This window comes from Oncorhynchus gorbuscha, linkage group LG08, assembly GCF_021184085.1.
Source record: "Oncorhynchus gorbuscha isolate QuinsamMale2020 ecotype Even-year linkage group LG08, OgorEven_v1.0, whole genome shotgun sequence".
Lineage (NCBI taxonomy): Eukaryota > Metazoa > Chordata > Actinopteri > Salmoniformes > Salmonidae > Oncorhynchus > Oncorhynchus gorbuscha.
In genome coordinates, this window is record NC_060180.1 from 68,517,689 (window position 1) to 68,535,539 (window position 17,851).

The 17,851-nt window shown below is 43.1% G+C and overlaps 1 protein-coding gene across 3 annotated transcripts in view; it reads left to right on the forward strand.

Annotated features, from left to right (window-relative positions):
- Nucleotides 1–15,784, forward strand: part of LOC124041014 (carboxyl-terminal PDZ ligand of neuronal nitric oxide synthase protein-like) — a 37,725-nt gene extending 21,941 nt beyond the window's left edge. For all 3 annotated transcript variants that reach the window (XM_046358169.1, XM_046358166.1, XM_046358167.1), the window contains 5 exons: nucleotides 1,160–1,304; nucleotides 2,174–2,298; nucleotides 10,302–10,454; nucleotides 13,849–14,017; nucleotides 15,131–15,784. In XM_046358169.1, the coding sequence (XP_046214125.1) occupies nucleotides 1,160–1,304; nucleotides 2,174–2,298; nucleotides 10,302–10,454; nucleotides 13,849–14,017; nucleotides 15,131–15,657 (1,119 nt within the window). In that variant the 3' untranslated portion in view covers nucleotides 15,658–15,784. The remainder of the gene's footprint in view (nucleotides 1–1,159; nucleotides 1,305–2,173; nucleotides 2,299–10,301; nucleotides 10,455–13,848; nucleotides 14,018–15,130) is intronic.
- The last annotated feature ends 2,067 nt before the right edge of the window (nucleotides 15,785–17,851 follow it).

Sequence of the window (17,851 nt, forward strand, 5' to 3'; positions counted from 1 at the left end):
TAAGGTCTAGGAGCACGAGGACAGATGCAGAGCCTCGGTCCGATGCCATTAAAATTTCATTTTACCACCTTCACAAGTGCCGTCTCAGTGCTATGATGGGGTCTAAAACCAGACTGAAGCATTTCGTATACATTGTTTGTCTTCAGGAAGGGCACTACATAGGGATGCAGTCAGCAGAGAAAGAGGCTTTTAATTGTGACATTTGCAACCTGTACCACCTGCCATCTGTACCACAAAGTAAAGACACAGGATGTAATCCCCTATATGGCGCTTCTCAGGTGCCTCCAGCCCTGAACCTCTTATCTCGGACTTCCAGATCAAACCTTGTCCAGAAGAGAGGAGGGTAAACTGCTGATACTGGGTTTGGTAACCCTGGCTCCCATTAATCACTGTTGGGTTTAAAGAATCCTGAAATTCCTAAATTGGCCTTGTGATCCAGATGGTTCTTTTTTTTGAGAGCAGTGCTAGCATCTCAAAGGTCGTGAGTTCACTTCCCGTTGGGCCATGTCCAATTAAAAAAGAGTGGTGATCCTTTTGGGTTGAGGCATATGCTGGAAATAGCTCAGATGATCATCATATGGTACAGTATGGTACTTACTATACACAGGTAACATAGAATATCATAACCATACAACGGTGGTCATTATTGTTGCAACATAGGAGCACACTGTCTCACACACACAACACTGGCCCTGTGCTTACCGACATACAGTGGTGATTGACAGCCTTGAAGCAGCATTCCTCCTCAGTATGAATGTGGGGCATTTTAAAGCACCTGGTCAATGTGCCACTGAGTGCACAAGACAACCCTCCTTCGGGCCTTGCGGCATAATTGCTCTAAAGGCAAGAATGTATAACGTTGGAGATATTGAATTATTTTGGTTATATAATCAATAGATTTTTGAGTTCGTTGTGCCTTGTAGGGTCTAAAGGAAATGCTTGAGATCCTACGGCTCTGGAATGAACCAATCCATTACAACGACAGCATGCACCCACTGAATTACTGTGCCGTCTAAAACTCTCTCCCCTCCTTCTTTTGTTGTCCTCTCTCTCCCCTCCCCCTCCCCATCCCCCCCCTCCCCATCCCCCTCCCCCTCCCCATCTCTCCCCCTCCCTCCCTCCCTCCCTCTCCCCTTTTCTTCCACCCCCACCCCTCTAGTCCCAGGCCATGCGCATTGTGCGGACGGTGGGCCAGGCCTTTGACGTGTGCCACCAGCTGACCCTGCAGCAGACAGGGGAGCAGAGCTCTGAGGATGGACTGGACACCAATGCTACCGATGCAGATGGGGAAGACGCTGTGCCAGGTGTGACTCACTTGCCCATGCACCATACTGTCTTATTACCTTATACCATTTTATTACCTAGAACCATCTTATTACCTAGAACCATATTATTACCTAGATCCATCTTATTAACTAGAACCATCTTATTACCTAGAACCATCTTATTACCTAGAACCATCTTATTACCTAGAGCCATCTTATCACCTAGAACCATCGTATTACCTAGAACCATATTATTACCTAGAGCCATCTTATTACCTAGAACCATCTTATTACCTAGTAGCGTCTTATTACCTAGTAGCGTCCTATTACCTAGAACCCTCTTATTACCTAGTACCGTCCTATTACCTAGATCCATCCTATTACCTAGATCCATCTTATTACCTAGAACCGAACCATCCTATTACCTAGATACATCTTATTACCTAGTACTGTCTTATTATCTATAACCATCTTATTACCTAGAATCATATTATTACCTAGAGCCATCTTATTACCTAGTAGTGCCCTATTACCTAGTACATACTGTTCTATATTTGCACAGTGGGGACATTCTCTTCTGAGACTCAATCAGTTAGAGTGTGTTGTGACTCTAGAGAAAGTGGAGAGGAGCCAAATTCTGATTCGATGTTTCAAGTGTCTTTGTGTCTGAGAAAATCTCTAAAATACAAATAGTTTGTATTAAAAAAATAGGTTATGTTATACGTTTTTGCTGGTGGTAGTTGGTCTCTATGTTAGTATATTTATGATTTGTTTTCTCTCTCCATTCATCTTTCTCCATCCATCTCTTTCTCCATCCATCTCTCTCCATCCATCTCTCTCTCCATCCATCTCTCTCTCCATCAATCTCTCTCTCCATCCATCTCTCGCCATCCATCTCTCTCATTCAGCCAAGACGAGGTTGGCATTGTCTGATTCGACTGACCTTGAAGCCACCACAGAGGACAGCATTGACTGTTTGTCATCTGACCTGGACAAGACCAAAAGCCAGGACCTTCTTAGTAAAGATGGAAAGGTACTGTATGGCCTGAGTCTTATTCATTACATCACACTGTAACGAAACGTTTTGCAACAGAAAATGTATGTGGACACCTGCTCATCAAGCATCTCATTCCAAAATCATGGGCATTAATATGGAGTTGGTCCCCCCTTTACTGCTGTAACTTCAAACTCTTCTGGGAAGGCTTTCCACTAGATTTTGGATCGTTGCTGCAGGGACTTGCTTCGATTCAGCCACAAGAGCATTAGTGTGTTCGGGTACTGATATTGGACGATTAAGCCTGGCTCGCAGCCGGCGTTCCAATTTATCCCAAAGGTGTTCAATGGGGTTGAGGTCAGGGCTCTGTGCAGGCCAGTCAAGTTCTTCCACACCGATCTCAACAAACCATTTCTCTATGGACCTCGCTTTGTGCACGTGGGCATTGTCATGGAAACAGGAAAGGGCACAAGGCTAGATCCAAATGCAGAGAAATGCAGAGAAAGGAGGAAAATGATTGAGCTCCGATATTTATTAGAACAAAAGGGGTAGGCAAAAGGCAGGTCGGAGACAGGTGAGAGTTCATAAACCAGGAAGACTCGAAAAGAACAGACACTGGGAGAAATAGGAGCCAGGACAAATGGCAGTTTGTACACCGGGGATAATAAGCGACACCTGGAGGGGGGTGGAGACAAGCACAAGAACCGGTGAAACAGATCAGGGCGTGACATGTTGTCATGCTGAATCATGAAAGGGCCTTCCCCAAATTGTTGCCTTAAAGTTGAAAGCACAGAATCTATAACATCATTTTATTCTTTAGCATTAAGATTTCCATTCACTGGAACGAAGGGGTCTAGCCTGGACTATGGAAATCAGCCCCAGACCATTATTCCTCCTCCACCAATCTTTACAGTTGTCTCTATGCATTGTGGCACGTAGCGTTCTCCTGGCATCCGCTCAACCCAGATTTGTCCGTCAGACTACCAGATAGTGAAGCGTGATTCATCACTCCAGAGAAAGCTTTTCCACTGCTCCAGAGTCCAATGGTGGCGACCCATTTCATGAAGCTCCCAACGAATAGTTCTTGTGCTGACGTTGCTTCCAGAGGCAGTTTGGAACTCGGTGTTGGAACCGAGGACAGACAATTTTTTGCTACGGACTTCAGCACTCGCCAGTCTCGTACTGTGAGGTTGGGTGGCCCACCACTTCACGGCTGAGCCATTGGTTACTCTGAGACATTTCCACTTCACGGCTGAGCCATTGGTTACTCCTAGACATTTCCACTTCACGGCTGAGCCATTGGTTACTCCTAGACATTTCCACTTCACGGCTGAGCCATTGGTTACTCTGAGACATTTCCACTTCACGGCTGAGCCATTGGTTTTCCACTTCACGGCTGAGCGATTGGTTAGACATTTCCACTTCACGGCTGAGCCATTGGTTACTCCTAGACATTTCCACTTCACGGCTGAGCCATTGGTTACATTTCCACTTCCTGAGCCACATTTCCACTTCACGGCTGAGCCATTGGTTACTTTCCACTTCAGACATTTTACCATTTCTTCACGGCTGAGCCATTGGTTACTCTGAGACATTTCCACTTCAGACATTTTACCACATTTCCACTTCACGGCTGAGCCATTGGTTACTCCTAGACATTTCCACTTCACGGCTGAGCCATTGGTTACTCCTAGACATTTCCACTTCACGGCTGAGCCATTGGTTACTCCTAGACATTTCCACTACACAATAACAGCACTTACAGCTGACTGGTGCAGCTCTAGCAGGGCTGACATTTGACTAACTGATTTGTTGGAAAGGTGGCATCCTATGACGGTCCCACGTTGAAGCTTTTTGCAGATTAACAGACTGAAGGATCTGACATGTTATCTCCTGTTTGTCGTTATCTTGTGTTTGTTGTCATAAGGTCGGAAAATATCTCATAGGGTGGTGCTGTAATATTAATGTGTTCCTGTGTTTTATTGATGAAAACACAGCATGATGCTCTCCAGTGCTCTACTAACCAGTGTGTCATTCAACCCACTCACCATCTATTCTCTCTCTCTCTCTCTCTCTCTCTCTCTCTCTCTCTCTCTCTCTCTCTCTCTCTCTCTCTCTCTCTCTCTCTCTCTCTCTCTCTGTCTCTCTCTCTCTCTCTCTCTCTCTCTCTCTCTCTCTCTCTCTCTCTCTCTCTCTCTCTCTCTCATTCCATATTGATATGATAAAGTCTATGGTGAGGGACTTCTGTGTTTGAACCGATGGTTGTTAGCAAGATGATGATAGTATTGTTTATTCTAGAGGTCTTGTTTTACAGTGAACGTCTTATCGAACAATGAAGTTCAAGAAATAGAGTTCAGGAAACATTTACCAATGAACTAAAGTAGAAAAAGATAATAAAATCAAAAGTAACACAAGAAAATGACATAACAATAACGAGGCTTTATACAGGGGGTACCAGTACCAGGTCAATGTGTGGGAGTACAGGTTAGTCGAGGTCATTTGGAAAGTGACTATGCATAGATAATAAACAGCAAGTAGCAGCAATGTAAACACAAAGGAGGGGGGAATACATTGTGGCCATTTGATTAATTGTCCAGCAGTCTGACGGCTTGGGGGTAGAAGCTGTTGAGGAGCCTTTTGGTCCTAGACTTGGCACTCCGGTATCACTTGTCGTGCGGTAGCAGAGTGAACAGTGAACAACCTCTATGCAGACGACACCATTCTGTATACATCTGGCCCTTCTTTGGACACTGTATTAACAAACCTCCAAACGAGCTTCAATGCCATACAACTCTCCTTCCGTGGCCTCCAACTGCTCTTAAATGCTAGTAAAACTAAATGCATGCTTTTCAACCGATTGCTGGCAGTGTAACAGTATAGCACCCATCGCTCCACAAAAGCCGCGGCCCTTGCAGAGCAAGGGGAACAACTACTTCAAGGTCTCAGAGCGAGTGACGTCACCGATTGAAACGCTATTAGAGCACACCCCGCTAACTAGCTAGCCATTTCACATCAGTTAAACCCGCACCTGCCCGTCTGACTAGCATCACTACTCTGGACGGTTTTTAGACTTAGAATATGTGGACAACTACAAATACCTGTGTCTGGCTAGACTGTAAACTCTCCTTCCAGACTCATATTAAACATCTCCAATCCAAAGTTAAATATATATTTTATTTTATTTCACCTTTATTTAACCAGGGAGGCCAGTTGAGAACAAGTTTGTCACGCCTTGGTCTTAGTATTTTGTGTTTACTTTAATTATTTGTTCAGGCCAGGGTGTGACATGGGGTTATTGTATTGTCGTATTGGGGTTTTTGTAGGCATTTTGGATTGTGGTTGATTAGGGGTGTGTCTAGTATAGGCTTGGCTGCCTGAGGCGGTTCTCAATCAGAGTCAGGTGATTCTTGTTGTCTCTGATTGGGAACCGTATTTAGGTAGCCTGGGTTTCACTTTGTATTTCGTGGGTGATTGTTCCTGTCTCTGTGTAGTTTCACCAGATAGGCTGTAATTAGGTTTCACGTTCCGTTTTGTTGTTTTGTATTTGTATCAGTTATTTCATGTACCGCGATTCATTCATTAAAGACATGAGTAACCACCACGCTGCATTTCGGTCCGACTCTCTTTCGACAAACGAAGAACGCCGTTACAGAATCACCCACCACACACGGACCGAGTGGCATGGTAACAGGCAGCGACAGCATGAGCAGCGAAAGGAGGATGAATTATTCGGAGAATGGACATGGGAAGACGTGTTGGATGGCAAAGGTTGTTACACTTGGGAGGAGATACTGGCCGGAAGAGATCGCCTCCCATAGGAACAGGTGGAGGCACTTAGGAGAGCAGAGGCTGCAGGAGATAGAAGCCGACGATACGAGGGAACACGGTTGGCAAGGTAGCCCAAAAAGCAGCCCAAAAAAAACATTGGGGGGGGGGGGGGGCGCTTACAGGGAGTATGGCTATGCCAGGTAGGAGACCTGCGCAAACTCCCTGTGCTTACCGGGGGGCTAGAGAGACCGGGCAGGCACCGTGTTATGCTATGGAGCGCACGGTGTTTCCAGTGCGGGTGCATAGCCCGGTGCGGTTCATACCAGCCCTTCGTATTGGCCGGGCTAGAGTGGGCATCGAGCCAGGTAAGGTTGGGCAGGCTCGGTGCTCAAGAGCTCCAGTGCGCCTGCACGGTCCGGTCTATCCAGAGCCAACTCTCCTTGTTTATCGTGAGGAGCCAAGGAGGAGACCAGAACCAGAGCCGGTGTTAGAGGTGAGCGAAGCAGAGACTATGGAGGAGTTAATGGGGAAAGTGGAGAAGAGAGTAATGAGGGAGTTGCTAGTATGGTGCTTTAGGTACGATATTCGTCCGACGGAGCGTGTCGGGGATTTAATGGCACCTGGGTCAGCGCTCCATACTCGTCCTGAGGTGCCTGTTAGTCGGCTGGTGAAAATTGTGCCAGCCTCACGCACTAGGCCTCCTGTGTACCTACCTAGCCTCGCACGTCTCTCAGGGTCTCCAGTACTCTTTCACGGTCTGGTCCATCCTGTGCCACCTTCACACACCAGTCCTCCGGTAGCAGCTCCCTGCACCAGGCTTCCTGTGCGTGTCCTCGATCCTGTAGCACCAGTTCCAGCACCACGCACCAGGCCGTCAGTGCGCCTCGCCTGTTCAGCACAGCCAGAGCCTTCCTTTCCTCCTGCGCTGTCGGAGTCTCCCGCCTGTTCAGCGCTATCAGAACCTTCCTCCTCTACAGCGCTGCCGGAGCCTCCTGCTTGTTCGGAGCAGCCTGAGCTGTCAGTCTGCATGAAGCAGCCAGAGCTGTCAGTCTGCATGAAGCAGCCAGAGCTGTCAGTCTGCAAAGAGCTGCCAGTTTGCAAGGAGCTGTCAGTCTGCAAGGAGCTGTCAGTCTGCAAGGAGCTGCCAGTCTGCAGGGTGCTGTCAGCCTGCATGGAGCAGTCAGAGCTGTCAGTCTGCATAAAGCAGCCAGAGCTGTCAGTCTGTATGAAGCAGCCAGAGCTGTCAGTCTGTATGAAGCAGCCAGAGCTGTCAGTCTGCAAGAAGCAGCCAGAGCTGTCAGTCTGCAAGAGAGCTGCCAGTGTCTCTGAAAGAAGCAGCCAGAGCTGTCAGCTGTCAGAGAGCTGCAGTCTGAAAGAAGCAGCTGTCAGTCTGCAAAGGAGCTGTCAGCCTGCATGGAGCAGCCAGAGCTGTCAGTCTGCAAGGAGCTGTCAGTCATGGAGCAGCCAGGCTGTCAGCTGCCTGTCAGTCTGCAAGGAGCTGCCAGTCTGCATAGAGCAGCTAGATCCGCCAGTCAGCCATGATCTTCTAGATCTGCCAGTCAACCAGATTCTTCCAGATCTACCAGTCAACCAGTCTCTTCCAGATCTGCCAGTCTGCATAGAGCAGCTAGATCTGCCTGTCAACCAGAATCTTCCAGATCTGCTAGTCAACCAGAATGTTCCAGATCCGCCAGCCAGCCAGGATCTACCGGAGCCTACTACCTGCCTGAGCTTCATCTCAGCACCGGGCTTCCTCTCAGTACTGGGCTTCCTCTCAGTACTGGGCTTTCTCTCAGTACTGGGCTTCCCCTCAGTTCCGGGCTGCCCCTCAGTTCCGGGCTGCCCCTCAGTCCCGAGCTGCCCCTCAGTCCCGAGCTGCCCCTGTGTCCTGAGCTGCCCCTCAGTCCTGAGCTGCCCCTCAGTCCCGAGCTGCCCCCTCAGTCCCGAGCTGCCCCTCAGTCACGAGCTGCTCCTCAGTTCAGTGGGGTTCTGGGTGAGGACTATTAGGCCATGGTCGGCGGCGAGGGTGGATTATCCCAGGACGCGAAGGGGAGGAACTAGGACATTAATGGAGTGGGGTCCACGTCCCGAGCCGGAACCGCCACCAGGGACAAACACCCACCCGGACCCTCCCTATGGTTTTGAGGTGCGTCCGGGAGTCCGCACCTTAGGGGGGGGTTCTGTCACGCCTTGGTCTTAGTATTTTGTGTTTACTTTAATTATTTGTTCAGGCCAGGGTGTGACATGGGGTTATTGTATTGTCGTATTGGGGTGTTTGTAGGCATTGGGATTGTGGTTGATTAGGGGTGTGTCAATCAGAGTCAGGTGATTCTTGTTGTCTGTGATGGGGAACCGTATTTAGGTAGCCTGGGTTTCACTTTGTATTTCGTGGGTAATTGTTCCTGTCTCTGTGTCGTTTCACCAGATAGGCTGTAATTAGGTTTCACGTTCCGTTTTGTTGTTTTGTATTTGTATCAGTTATTTAATGAAACGCGATTCATTCATTAAAGACATGAGTAACCACCACGCTGCATTTCGGTCCGACTCTCTTTGGACAAACGAAGAACGCCGTTGCAAAGTTCTCATTTACAACTGCGACCTGGCCAAGATAAAGCAAAGCAGTGCAACACAAACATCAACACAGAGTTACACATGGAATAAACAAACATACAGTCAATAATACAATAGAAAAGGTCTATATACAGTGTGTGCAACATCGACAGGCAGGTTACCTTCGCTTTCTTTAGCTCGGTGTGGATGTTACCTGTAATCCATGGCTTATGTTTGGGAAATGTACGTACGGTCACGGTGGGACAAGGTCATCGATGCACTTAGAGTAGAGGACAGTTGAACGGTCTGGTCTGTCTCTACTGTATACCATCAATATACTTAAGTAATGAACTAATAATCTAATGATAATCCTCTATGAGCTGAGCTGGGATGAGATAGACCCTCATCTCCATCAAACCAGATTGTCTTTGTACTGTAACATGCGGTAGATGTCTGTCACAAAAGCTAACATGCTGTACAACACAAGAAGGTACTCAAAGACCCCATAAATACTGTCAGACATAACAGCCACTCTCCTCCAGACCACTATTTATAGTCTCCCTTTTAAAAGGTGTTTTTTCACTCTCTCTTTCTGCTTGTCAAATAACTTTCTATCTTCCTTTCTCTGTCTCTCTTTCTCTCTCTATCTCTTTGTTAATAGCTTCATCTTCCCTGTCTGATTGTATCAACCTCTTTTGTAGCCTATTGTACTGTATTGAACCGTATTGTACGGGGCGGCAGGGTGGCCTAGTGGTTAGAGTGTAGAGGCGGCAGCGTAGCCTAGTGGTTAGAGAGTAGGGGCGGCAGTGTAGCCTAGTGGTTAGAGCGTTGGACTAGTAACCCCACCTCTTTAAGGAATAGTTGGTAGAGCATAATCCTTGTCACCCCCCTTTAATTTAGATGCACTATTGTAAAGTGACTGTTCCACTGGATGTCATAAGGTGAATGCACCAATTTGTAAGTCGCTCTGGATAAGAGCGTCTGCTAAATGACTTAAATGTAAATATATATTAAGTTCAAATCCCCAAGCTGACAAGCTACAAATCCGTCGTTCTGCTCCTAGGCCGTCATTAAAAATAAGAATTTGTTCTTTAACTGACTTGCCTAGTAAAATAAAGGTAAAATTAAAAAATTAAAAGTTGTGTTGAATCCCAGTCCGGTGTATTCATAGCACAGAGATAATTACTGCTAGTATGGAGCTGTGTCTGTATTTCTTTATGATGGTAGGCATATTAAGTGAAGTGCTAAATGAAGTCCAATAGGTTTCCAAAATGAGCTTTCACTATTGTGGTATACACAATTATAACACGTAGTAACATAGTGGCACCATTCATCAATGGGGAAAGGAAGGCTAATACTATCAGATGGAATAGAAGTCATGACAGTTTTGCTCCACATAAAGATAACAGTATTAGTAACTCATTTCTGCCTGTGTGAACATACAACAATGTACAGTATGGGCTTGTAAAATTTCAGTAACTTCCCCAAAATGTACTGTTTTTTTTTCTTCTGAAATCCTGATTTGAAGATTCCCAGAATCAGGAGGGAATCAACAGACAATCTGGGAATCCTTCAACCAGGATTTCTGGGGAAAAACAGTAGATTTGGGGAAAAGTTACTGGAATCTTGCAGTTTAACAATATGCAACGTAACGTGTACCCTCCTATCCTCATTCATTATAGATCACTAACAACTGACCTGGTCCTCTTTATTCCCCATCCAAGGACCCAGCCCTGCAGCTGACCTCCCCCAGAACGGTGCCATCCGTGTCGGACCTGTTGGTGGTGAACTCCTCCCGCTCAGTGGAGCACCAGGTGCAGCTGCTCCAAAGGCTGCTCCAGCAGCAGGAGCAGCAGGCCCAGGCTGCTGCAGCACAGGTAGACACGTTTTCAAACTTTTCCAAATGACAGTTTGTCTTGTTGAATGCAGCTCATGAGTAACATTGGCATAGTTTGATTAGCCAAAATACTGTACATTTCACTGTTTGTTATGGTATTTTAGATCAAAAAGAGACTATTAAACTTGAGCCACAGTACCTTGGCAGATTATTAGCTAGCTAGAAACCTCGTACAGCATTTTCTGTGGTGACCACAAGTAGATATTTCATAATGTGTCTGAACCGTCACTATAAACAGTACAACATTTTATATATTGAGTTTTTTGTTCATATTTTCCCGAATGTGTTTACGTTTCTTTTCAGTAGTTCAATTAGTGTTTATTTTGTTTAACTGGTTCGTGCTACCCTGAGCTACCACTAATGATTGTAGGTTCAACAAGAGAGAGGTATTGCCTTTTGCTGCTGGGGCTATAAAGAATGATAAGACAGTGCTCTTCCTCAAAGGTAGCTCTCAGCTCTGCTGGTCTAACAAGACATTCCTTATGACTAACGAGCAACGTTGTCACTCTACACTCTCTAGTCTGATTCTCATTCTCTCTTGTCATTCCTGTAATCACATGGCTTGGTCTAATGAGGTTTGGGCCGGTTTTTGGGTTATAACGACAGATTCTTTTTAATGCTGAGCGAACGGAGGAAGAGGAGTGAAGAAACATTCCCTTTGATCCTGGATCAGTGGATGTGTGTTTGTGAATTTCTGTTAGATATTTGGGGGTATTTCTGTGTGTGTATGTTTAATAACCTATGAGTGCATATTCATTTATATTATTTTATTGTGTGTATGTGTGTGTGTGTCCTCACAAAAATAGTAATACACAAATGTGTGTGTGTGTTCGCATTTTTGCATGCATGCGCCTGGTGTGTAAGCATGCACACGAACATACAGTATCTACATACAGTACCTACATATAGTATCTACATACAGTATCTACATATAGTATCTACATATAGTATCTACATACAGTATCTACATACAGTATCTACATATAGTATCTACATACAGTATCTACATATAGTATCTACATATAGTATCTACATACAGTATCTACATACAGTATCTACATATAGTATCTACATACAGTATCTATATACAGTATCTACATACAGTACATACATACAGTATCTACATATAGTATCTACATATAGTATCTACATACAGTATCTACATACAGTATCTACATACAGTACCTACATACAGTATCTACATATAGTATCTACATATATTATCTACATATATAATAGTATCTACATATAGTATCTACATATAGTATCTACATACAGTATCTACATACAGTATCTACATATAGTATCTACATATAGTATCTACATACAGTACATACATACAGTATCTACATATAGTATCTACATACAGTATCTACATATAGTATCTACATATAGTATCTACATACAGTATCTATATACAGTATCTACATATAGTATCTACATACAGTATCTACATACAGTATCTACATACAGTACATACATACAGTATCTACATACAGTATCTACATATAGTATCTACATACAGTATCTACATACAGTATCTACATACAGTATCTACATACAGTATCTACATATAGTATCTACATATATTATCTACATATATAATAGTATCTACATATAGTATCTACATATAGTATCTACATACAGTATCTACATACAGTATCTACATATAGTATCTACATACAGTATCTACATACAGTATCTACATACAGTACATACATACAGTATCTACATACAGTATCTACATATAGTATATACATACAGTATCTACATACAGTATCTACATACAGTATCTACATACAGTACCTACATACAGTATCTACATATAGTATCTACATATATTATCTACATATATAATAGTATCTACATATAGTATCTACATATAGTATCTACATACAGTATCTACATACAGTATCTACATATAGTATCTACATACAGTATCTACATACAGTATCTACATATAGTATCTACATATAGTATCTACATACAGTATCTACATATAGTATCTATATACAGTATCTACATATAGTATCTATATACAGTATCTACATATAGTATCTACATACAGTATCTACATATAGTATCTACATACAGTATCTACATATAGTATCTATATACAGTATCTACATATAGTATCTACATACAGTATCTACATACAGTATCTACATACAGTAACTACATACAGTATCTACATACAGTACATACATACAGTATCTACATACAGTACATACATACAGTATCTACATATAGTATCTACATATAGTATCTACATACAGTATCTACATACAGTATCTACATGTAGTATCTACATATAGTATCTACATTTAGTATCGACATACAGCTTTGTGGTAGGGAGCGAGCTGGCCAAATGGATGATATATATTATATTGGGTATATATTATATATTATAATTTTATATTTACAGTATCTACATACAGTATCTACATATAGTATCTACATACAGTATCTACATACAGTACCTACATACAGTACATACATATAGTATCTACATATAGTATCTACATACAGTATCTACATACAGTACATACATACAGTATCTACATACAGTATCTACATATAGTATCTACATACAGTATCTACATATAGTATCTACATACAGTATCTACATGACAGTATCTACATACAGTATCTACATATAGTATCTACATACAGTATCTACATACAGTATCTACAAATAGTATCTACATACAGTATCTACATACAGTATCTACATACAGAATCTACATACAGTATCTACATATAGTATCTACATACAGTATCTACATACAGTATCTACATACAGTATCTACATATAGTATCTACATATAGTATCTACATACAGTATCTACATATAGTATCTACATATAGTATCTACATATAGTATCTACATATAGTATCTACATATAATATCTACATATAGTATCTACATATATATAGTATCTACATATAGTATCTACATATAGTATCTACATATAGTATCTACATATAGTATCTACATATAGTATCTACATATAGTATCTACATATAGTATCTACATATATCTACATATATAATAGTATCTACATATAGTATCTACATATATAATAGTATCTACATATAGTATCTACATATAGTATCTACATCCCTAAACACGTAATAGTATCTACAATATAGTATAAACTACACCTCCCAGTGTGTGTGTGTGGTGTATGTCTACCTAGACGTGTGTGTTTACAATCTCACCTCCCAGTGTGTGTGTGTGGTGTGTCTCTACCTAGACGTGTGTGTATACCCTCTCAACCTCCCAGTGTGTGTGTGTGGTGTATGTCTACCTAGACGTGTGTGTTTACACTCTCACCTCCCAGTGTGTGTGTGTGTGGTGTGTGTCTACCTAGACGTGTGTGCTCCAGGACCAGCTGTCAGTGGAGGTGCGTGCAAGGACAGACGCCCAGGCCCGTGTCCAGAGACTCCTGCTGCAGAACAAGGACCTGCTGCAGCACATCTCCCTACTGGTCAAACAGATCCAGGAGCTGGAGCTCAAGGCTGCTGGAGGACTCAGCTCCAGTGACTGGCTTTGCTTCTTTATCCATTCTCTCTTCTCTTATCCCTCGCTTTCCTTCTTCTCCCCCTCACTCTTCATCCCTCTTTCTATTCACATCTCTCCCCTCTCACCCCTTTTTCTCGTCTCATCTCTCCCCTCTCATCCCTGTTTCTTGTCTCATCTCTCCCCTCTCATCCCTGTTTCTCTTCTCATCTCTCCCCTCTCATCCCTGTTTATTTTACCATCTCTCCCCTCTCATCCCTGTTTATTTTACCATCTCTCCCCTCTCATCTTTCATCCTTTTCTTCTCCTTTTTCTGTACTGTCATGTATTTAATAATCATCAGAATTGACATAACAGCTTATCAGTAACGCTGTCATCTTGCCTGTTATCTGTCTGTCATCTTGCCTGTTATCTGTCTGTCATCTTGTCTGTTATCTTGCCTGTTATCTGTCTGTCATCTTGTCTGTTATCTGTCTGTCATCTTGTCTGTCATCTTGTCTGTTATCTGTCTGTCATCTTGTCTGTTATCTTGCCTGTTATCTGTCTGTCTTGCCTGTCATCTTGTCTGTTATCTGTTATCTTGCCTGTTATCTGTCTGTCATCTTGTCTGTTATCTTGCCTGTTATCTGTCTGTCATCTTGCCTGTCATCTTGCCTGTTATCTGTCTGTCATCTTGTCATCTTGCCTTTATCTTGCCTGTCATCTTGCCTGTTATCTGCCTGTCCTCTTGTCTGTCATCTGCCTGTCATCTTGCCTGTTATCTGCCTGTTATCTTGCCTGTCATCCTACCTGTCATCTTGCCTGTTACCTGTCTGTCATCTGCCTGTCATCTTGCCTGTTATCTGCCTGTCCTCTTGTCTGTCATCTTGCCTGTTACCTGTCTCTCATCCTGCCTGTCATCTTGCCTGTCATCTTGCCTGTTATCTTGCCTGTCATCTTGCCCTTTCCAGTTTATCATAATCTCCGCTCTCAATTATCCCCTCAAATCACCTCCTCTCTCTCATCTCTCTATTCCCTCCACTCATCTTCTTTCCTCCATTCCCACTAATTTTCTTTCTTTATTTTATTTGTATCTTTCATTATTTTTATCCCTCTTTTAATTTCACTCTCTCTCTTCTCTGTTTTCTCCACAGTGGGCTCCCAGGACAGTTTGCTGGAGATCACCTTCCGTGCCAAGCCCCCCCTGTGTGACGCCCCCACCATCCCCACTTCCATGGGCCCCCAGCAGGGTCAGCCCCAGATCAACAATGGCCCATGGGCCTCCACCCTAACAGGGTCCTCTCCACCAGGGACCAGGGCCCCGGAGAGCCTCTCTCTGGGGCCTGGCGGCAGTGCCGTGAGGCTGGAGTGCTTCCGCTTCCCCCGCCGCAGGGGAGAGGAGCCCCACCAGAACCAAGACCAGGAGGGGGAGAGTCCGAGCTCAGGCGGCCCAGACGGGGACTCCCCTGTGGGTGGAGAGGAGATCCTTGGAGCCCTGGAGCTCCTCCGGTTCCGGGAGTCGGGGATCGGTTCGGAATACGAGTCCAACACGGACGAGAGCAGTGACAGGGACAGCTGGGGGCAGGGTGAGGGGGCGGGGCCTGAGGGCACGGCACGCCTCTTCAACGTGCTGAACGCAGAGAGCCCTTCAGACTGTCTGGATGATGAGATGGCTGTGTAGCCCTCCACAGCTCTGCTTCACTCAGTCATAGCATATACAGTAGTGCTATAGTGTTGTTGACAGTTCTCCTCCCTCCAAACTCTGCTCACAGTACTTTTGTTTGATATTTGTTAATATTTATGAGATATTTGTTAATATTTATGAGATATTTGTTAATATTTATTAGATATTTGTTAATATTTATTAGATATTTGTTAATATTTATGAGATATTTGTTAATATTTATTAGATATTTGTTAATATTTATTAGATATGTGTTTATATTTATTAGATATGTGTTTAGATGTATTTGATATTTGTTAATATTTGTTATACTTGCTAAATATGTTTTTTTTGTTGCATTGTTTACATATGTTGGATATTTTATTATTTGTTTATTTTTGCCGTTTTTGTTTATATTTGATGCAGTTATTTACATGTGTTTGTTGCATTTGTTTTATATATTTTCATATATTTTGTCTCAGCACTTGACCCTCTGCTGCTGTTTCTACTCCCCTGGGCTTATTGCAGTGTAGTTGTAGTCTGTGCCATATATCTAAATATATGACTCTGGTCTGTATCATATATCTAAATATATGACTCTGGTCTGTGTTATTGGGCCATTGTGTAACAGTGAAACACACCCCCCCCAGCATGGCCAGTCATCAGTCTTGATGTTTTTTATTTATTATTGAAAGACTTTAAATGGGTTAAAAAGGACTAAACTAGACTTGATATTGTTTTGAACTGTGAACTGCAAACGCCTGCTGTACTAACACTGTGTTACAGTACATTTGACTGGATCTCATTTGCAACAGACAAGTGATTCAAAACAGTTTATATTCATGGTTTTATCCACCACATTGCAACATACAATATATCCTTTTCCCCTAGACTATGGTATCATACAGCACAACCAAAATGTTATCCATAATGTCAACAGCTCAACTCACCATCGCTACACTGTTTCCCATCTCTCCCAAGATAGGATTTAGATTGACTTTGGAGCCAATAATCTATCACTACTCTGTAGAGGAGAGGTTTTAGGCCAATAATCTATCACTACTCTGTAGAGGAGAGGTTTTAGGCCAATAATCTATCACTACTCTGTAGAGGAGAGTTTTTAGGCCAATAATCTATCACTACTCTGTAGAGGAGAGATTTTAGGCCAATAATCTATCACTACTCTGTAGAGGAGAGGTTTTAGGCCAATAATCTATCACTACTCTGTAGAGGAGAGGTTTTAGGCCAATAATCTATCACTACTCTGTAGAGGAGAGTTTTAGGCCAATAATCTATCACTACTCTCTGAAGAGGAGAGGTTTTAGGCCAATAATCTATCACTACTCTGTAGAGGAGAGGTTTTAGGCCAATAATCTATCACTACTCTGTAGAGGAGAGGTTTTAGGCCAATAATCTATCACTACTCTGTAGAGGAGAGGTTTTAGGCCAATAATCTATCACTACTCTCTGTAGAGGAGAGGTTTTAGGACAATAATCTATCACTACTCTGTAGAGGAGAGGTTTTAGGCCAATAATATACCACTACTCTCTGTAGAGGAGAGGTTTTAGGCCAATAATCTACCACTACTCTCTGTAGAGGAGAGGTTTTAGTAGAGGAGAGGTTTTAGACCAATAATATATCACTACTCTGTAGAGGAGAGGTTTTAGGCCAATAATCTATCACTACTCTGTAGAGGAGAGGTTTTGAGCCAATAATATATCACTACTCTGTAGAGGAGAGGTTTTAGGCCAATAATCTATCACTACTATGCAGAGAAGAGGTTTTAGGCCAATAATATATCACTACTCTGTAGAGGAGAGGTTTTAGGCCAATAATCTATCACTACTCTGTAGAGGAGAGGTTTTAGGCCAATAATCTATCACTACTCTGTAGAGGAGAGGTTTTAGGCCAATAATCTCTGTAGAGGAGAGGTTTTAGGCCAATAATCTATCACTACTCTGTAGAGGAGAGGTTTTAGGCCAATAATCTATCACTACTCTGTAGAGGAGAGGTTTTAGGCCAATAATCTACCACTACTCTCTGTAGAGGAGAGGTTTTAGGCCAATAATCTATCACTACTCTGTAGAGGAGAGATTTTAGGCCAATAATCTATCACTACTCTCTGTAGAGGAGAGATTTTAGGCCAATAATCTATCACTACTCTCTGTAGAGGAGAGGTTTTAAGCCAATTGAATATCATGCAGTCAAATT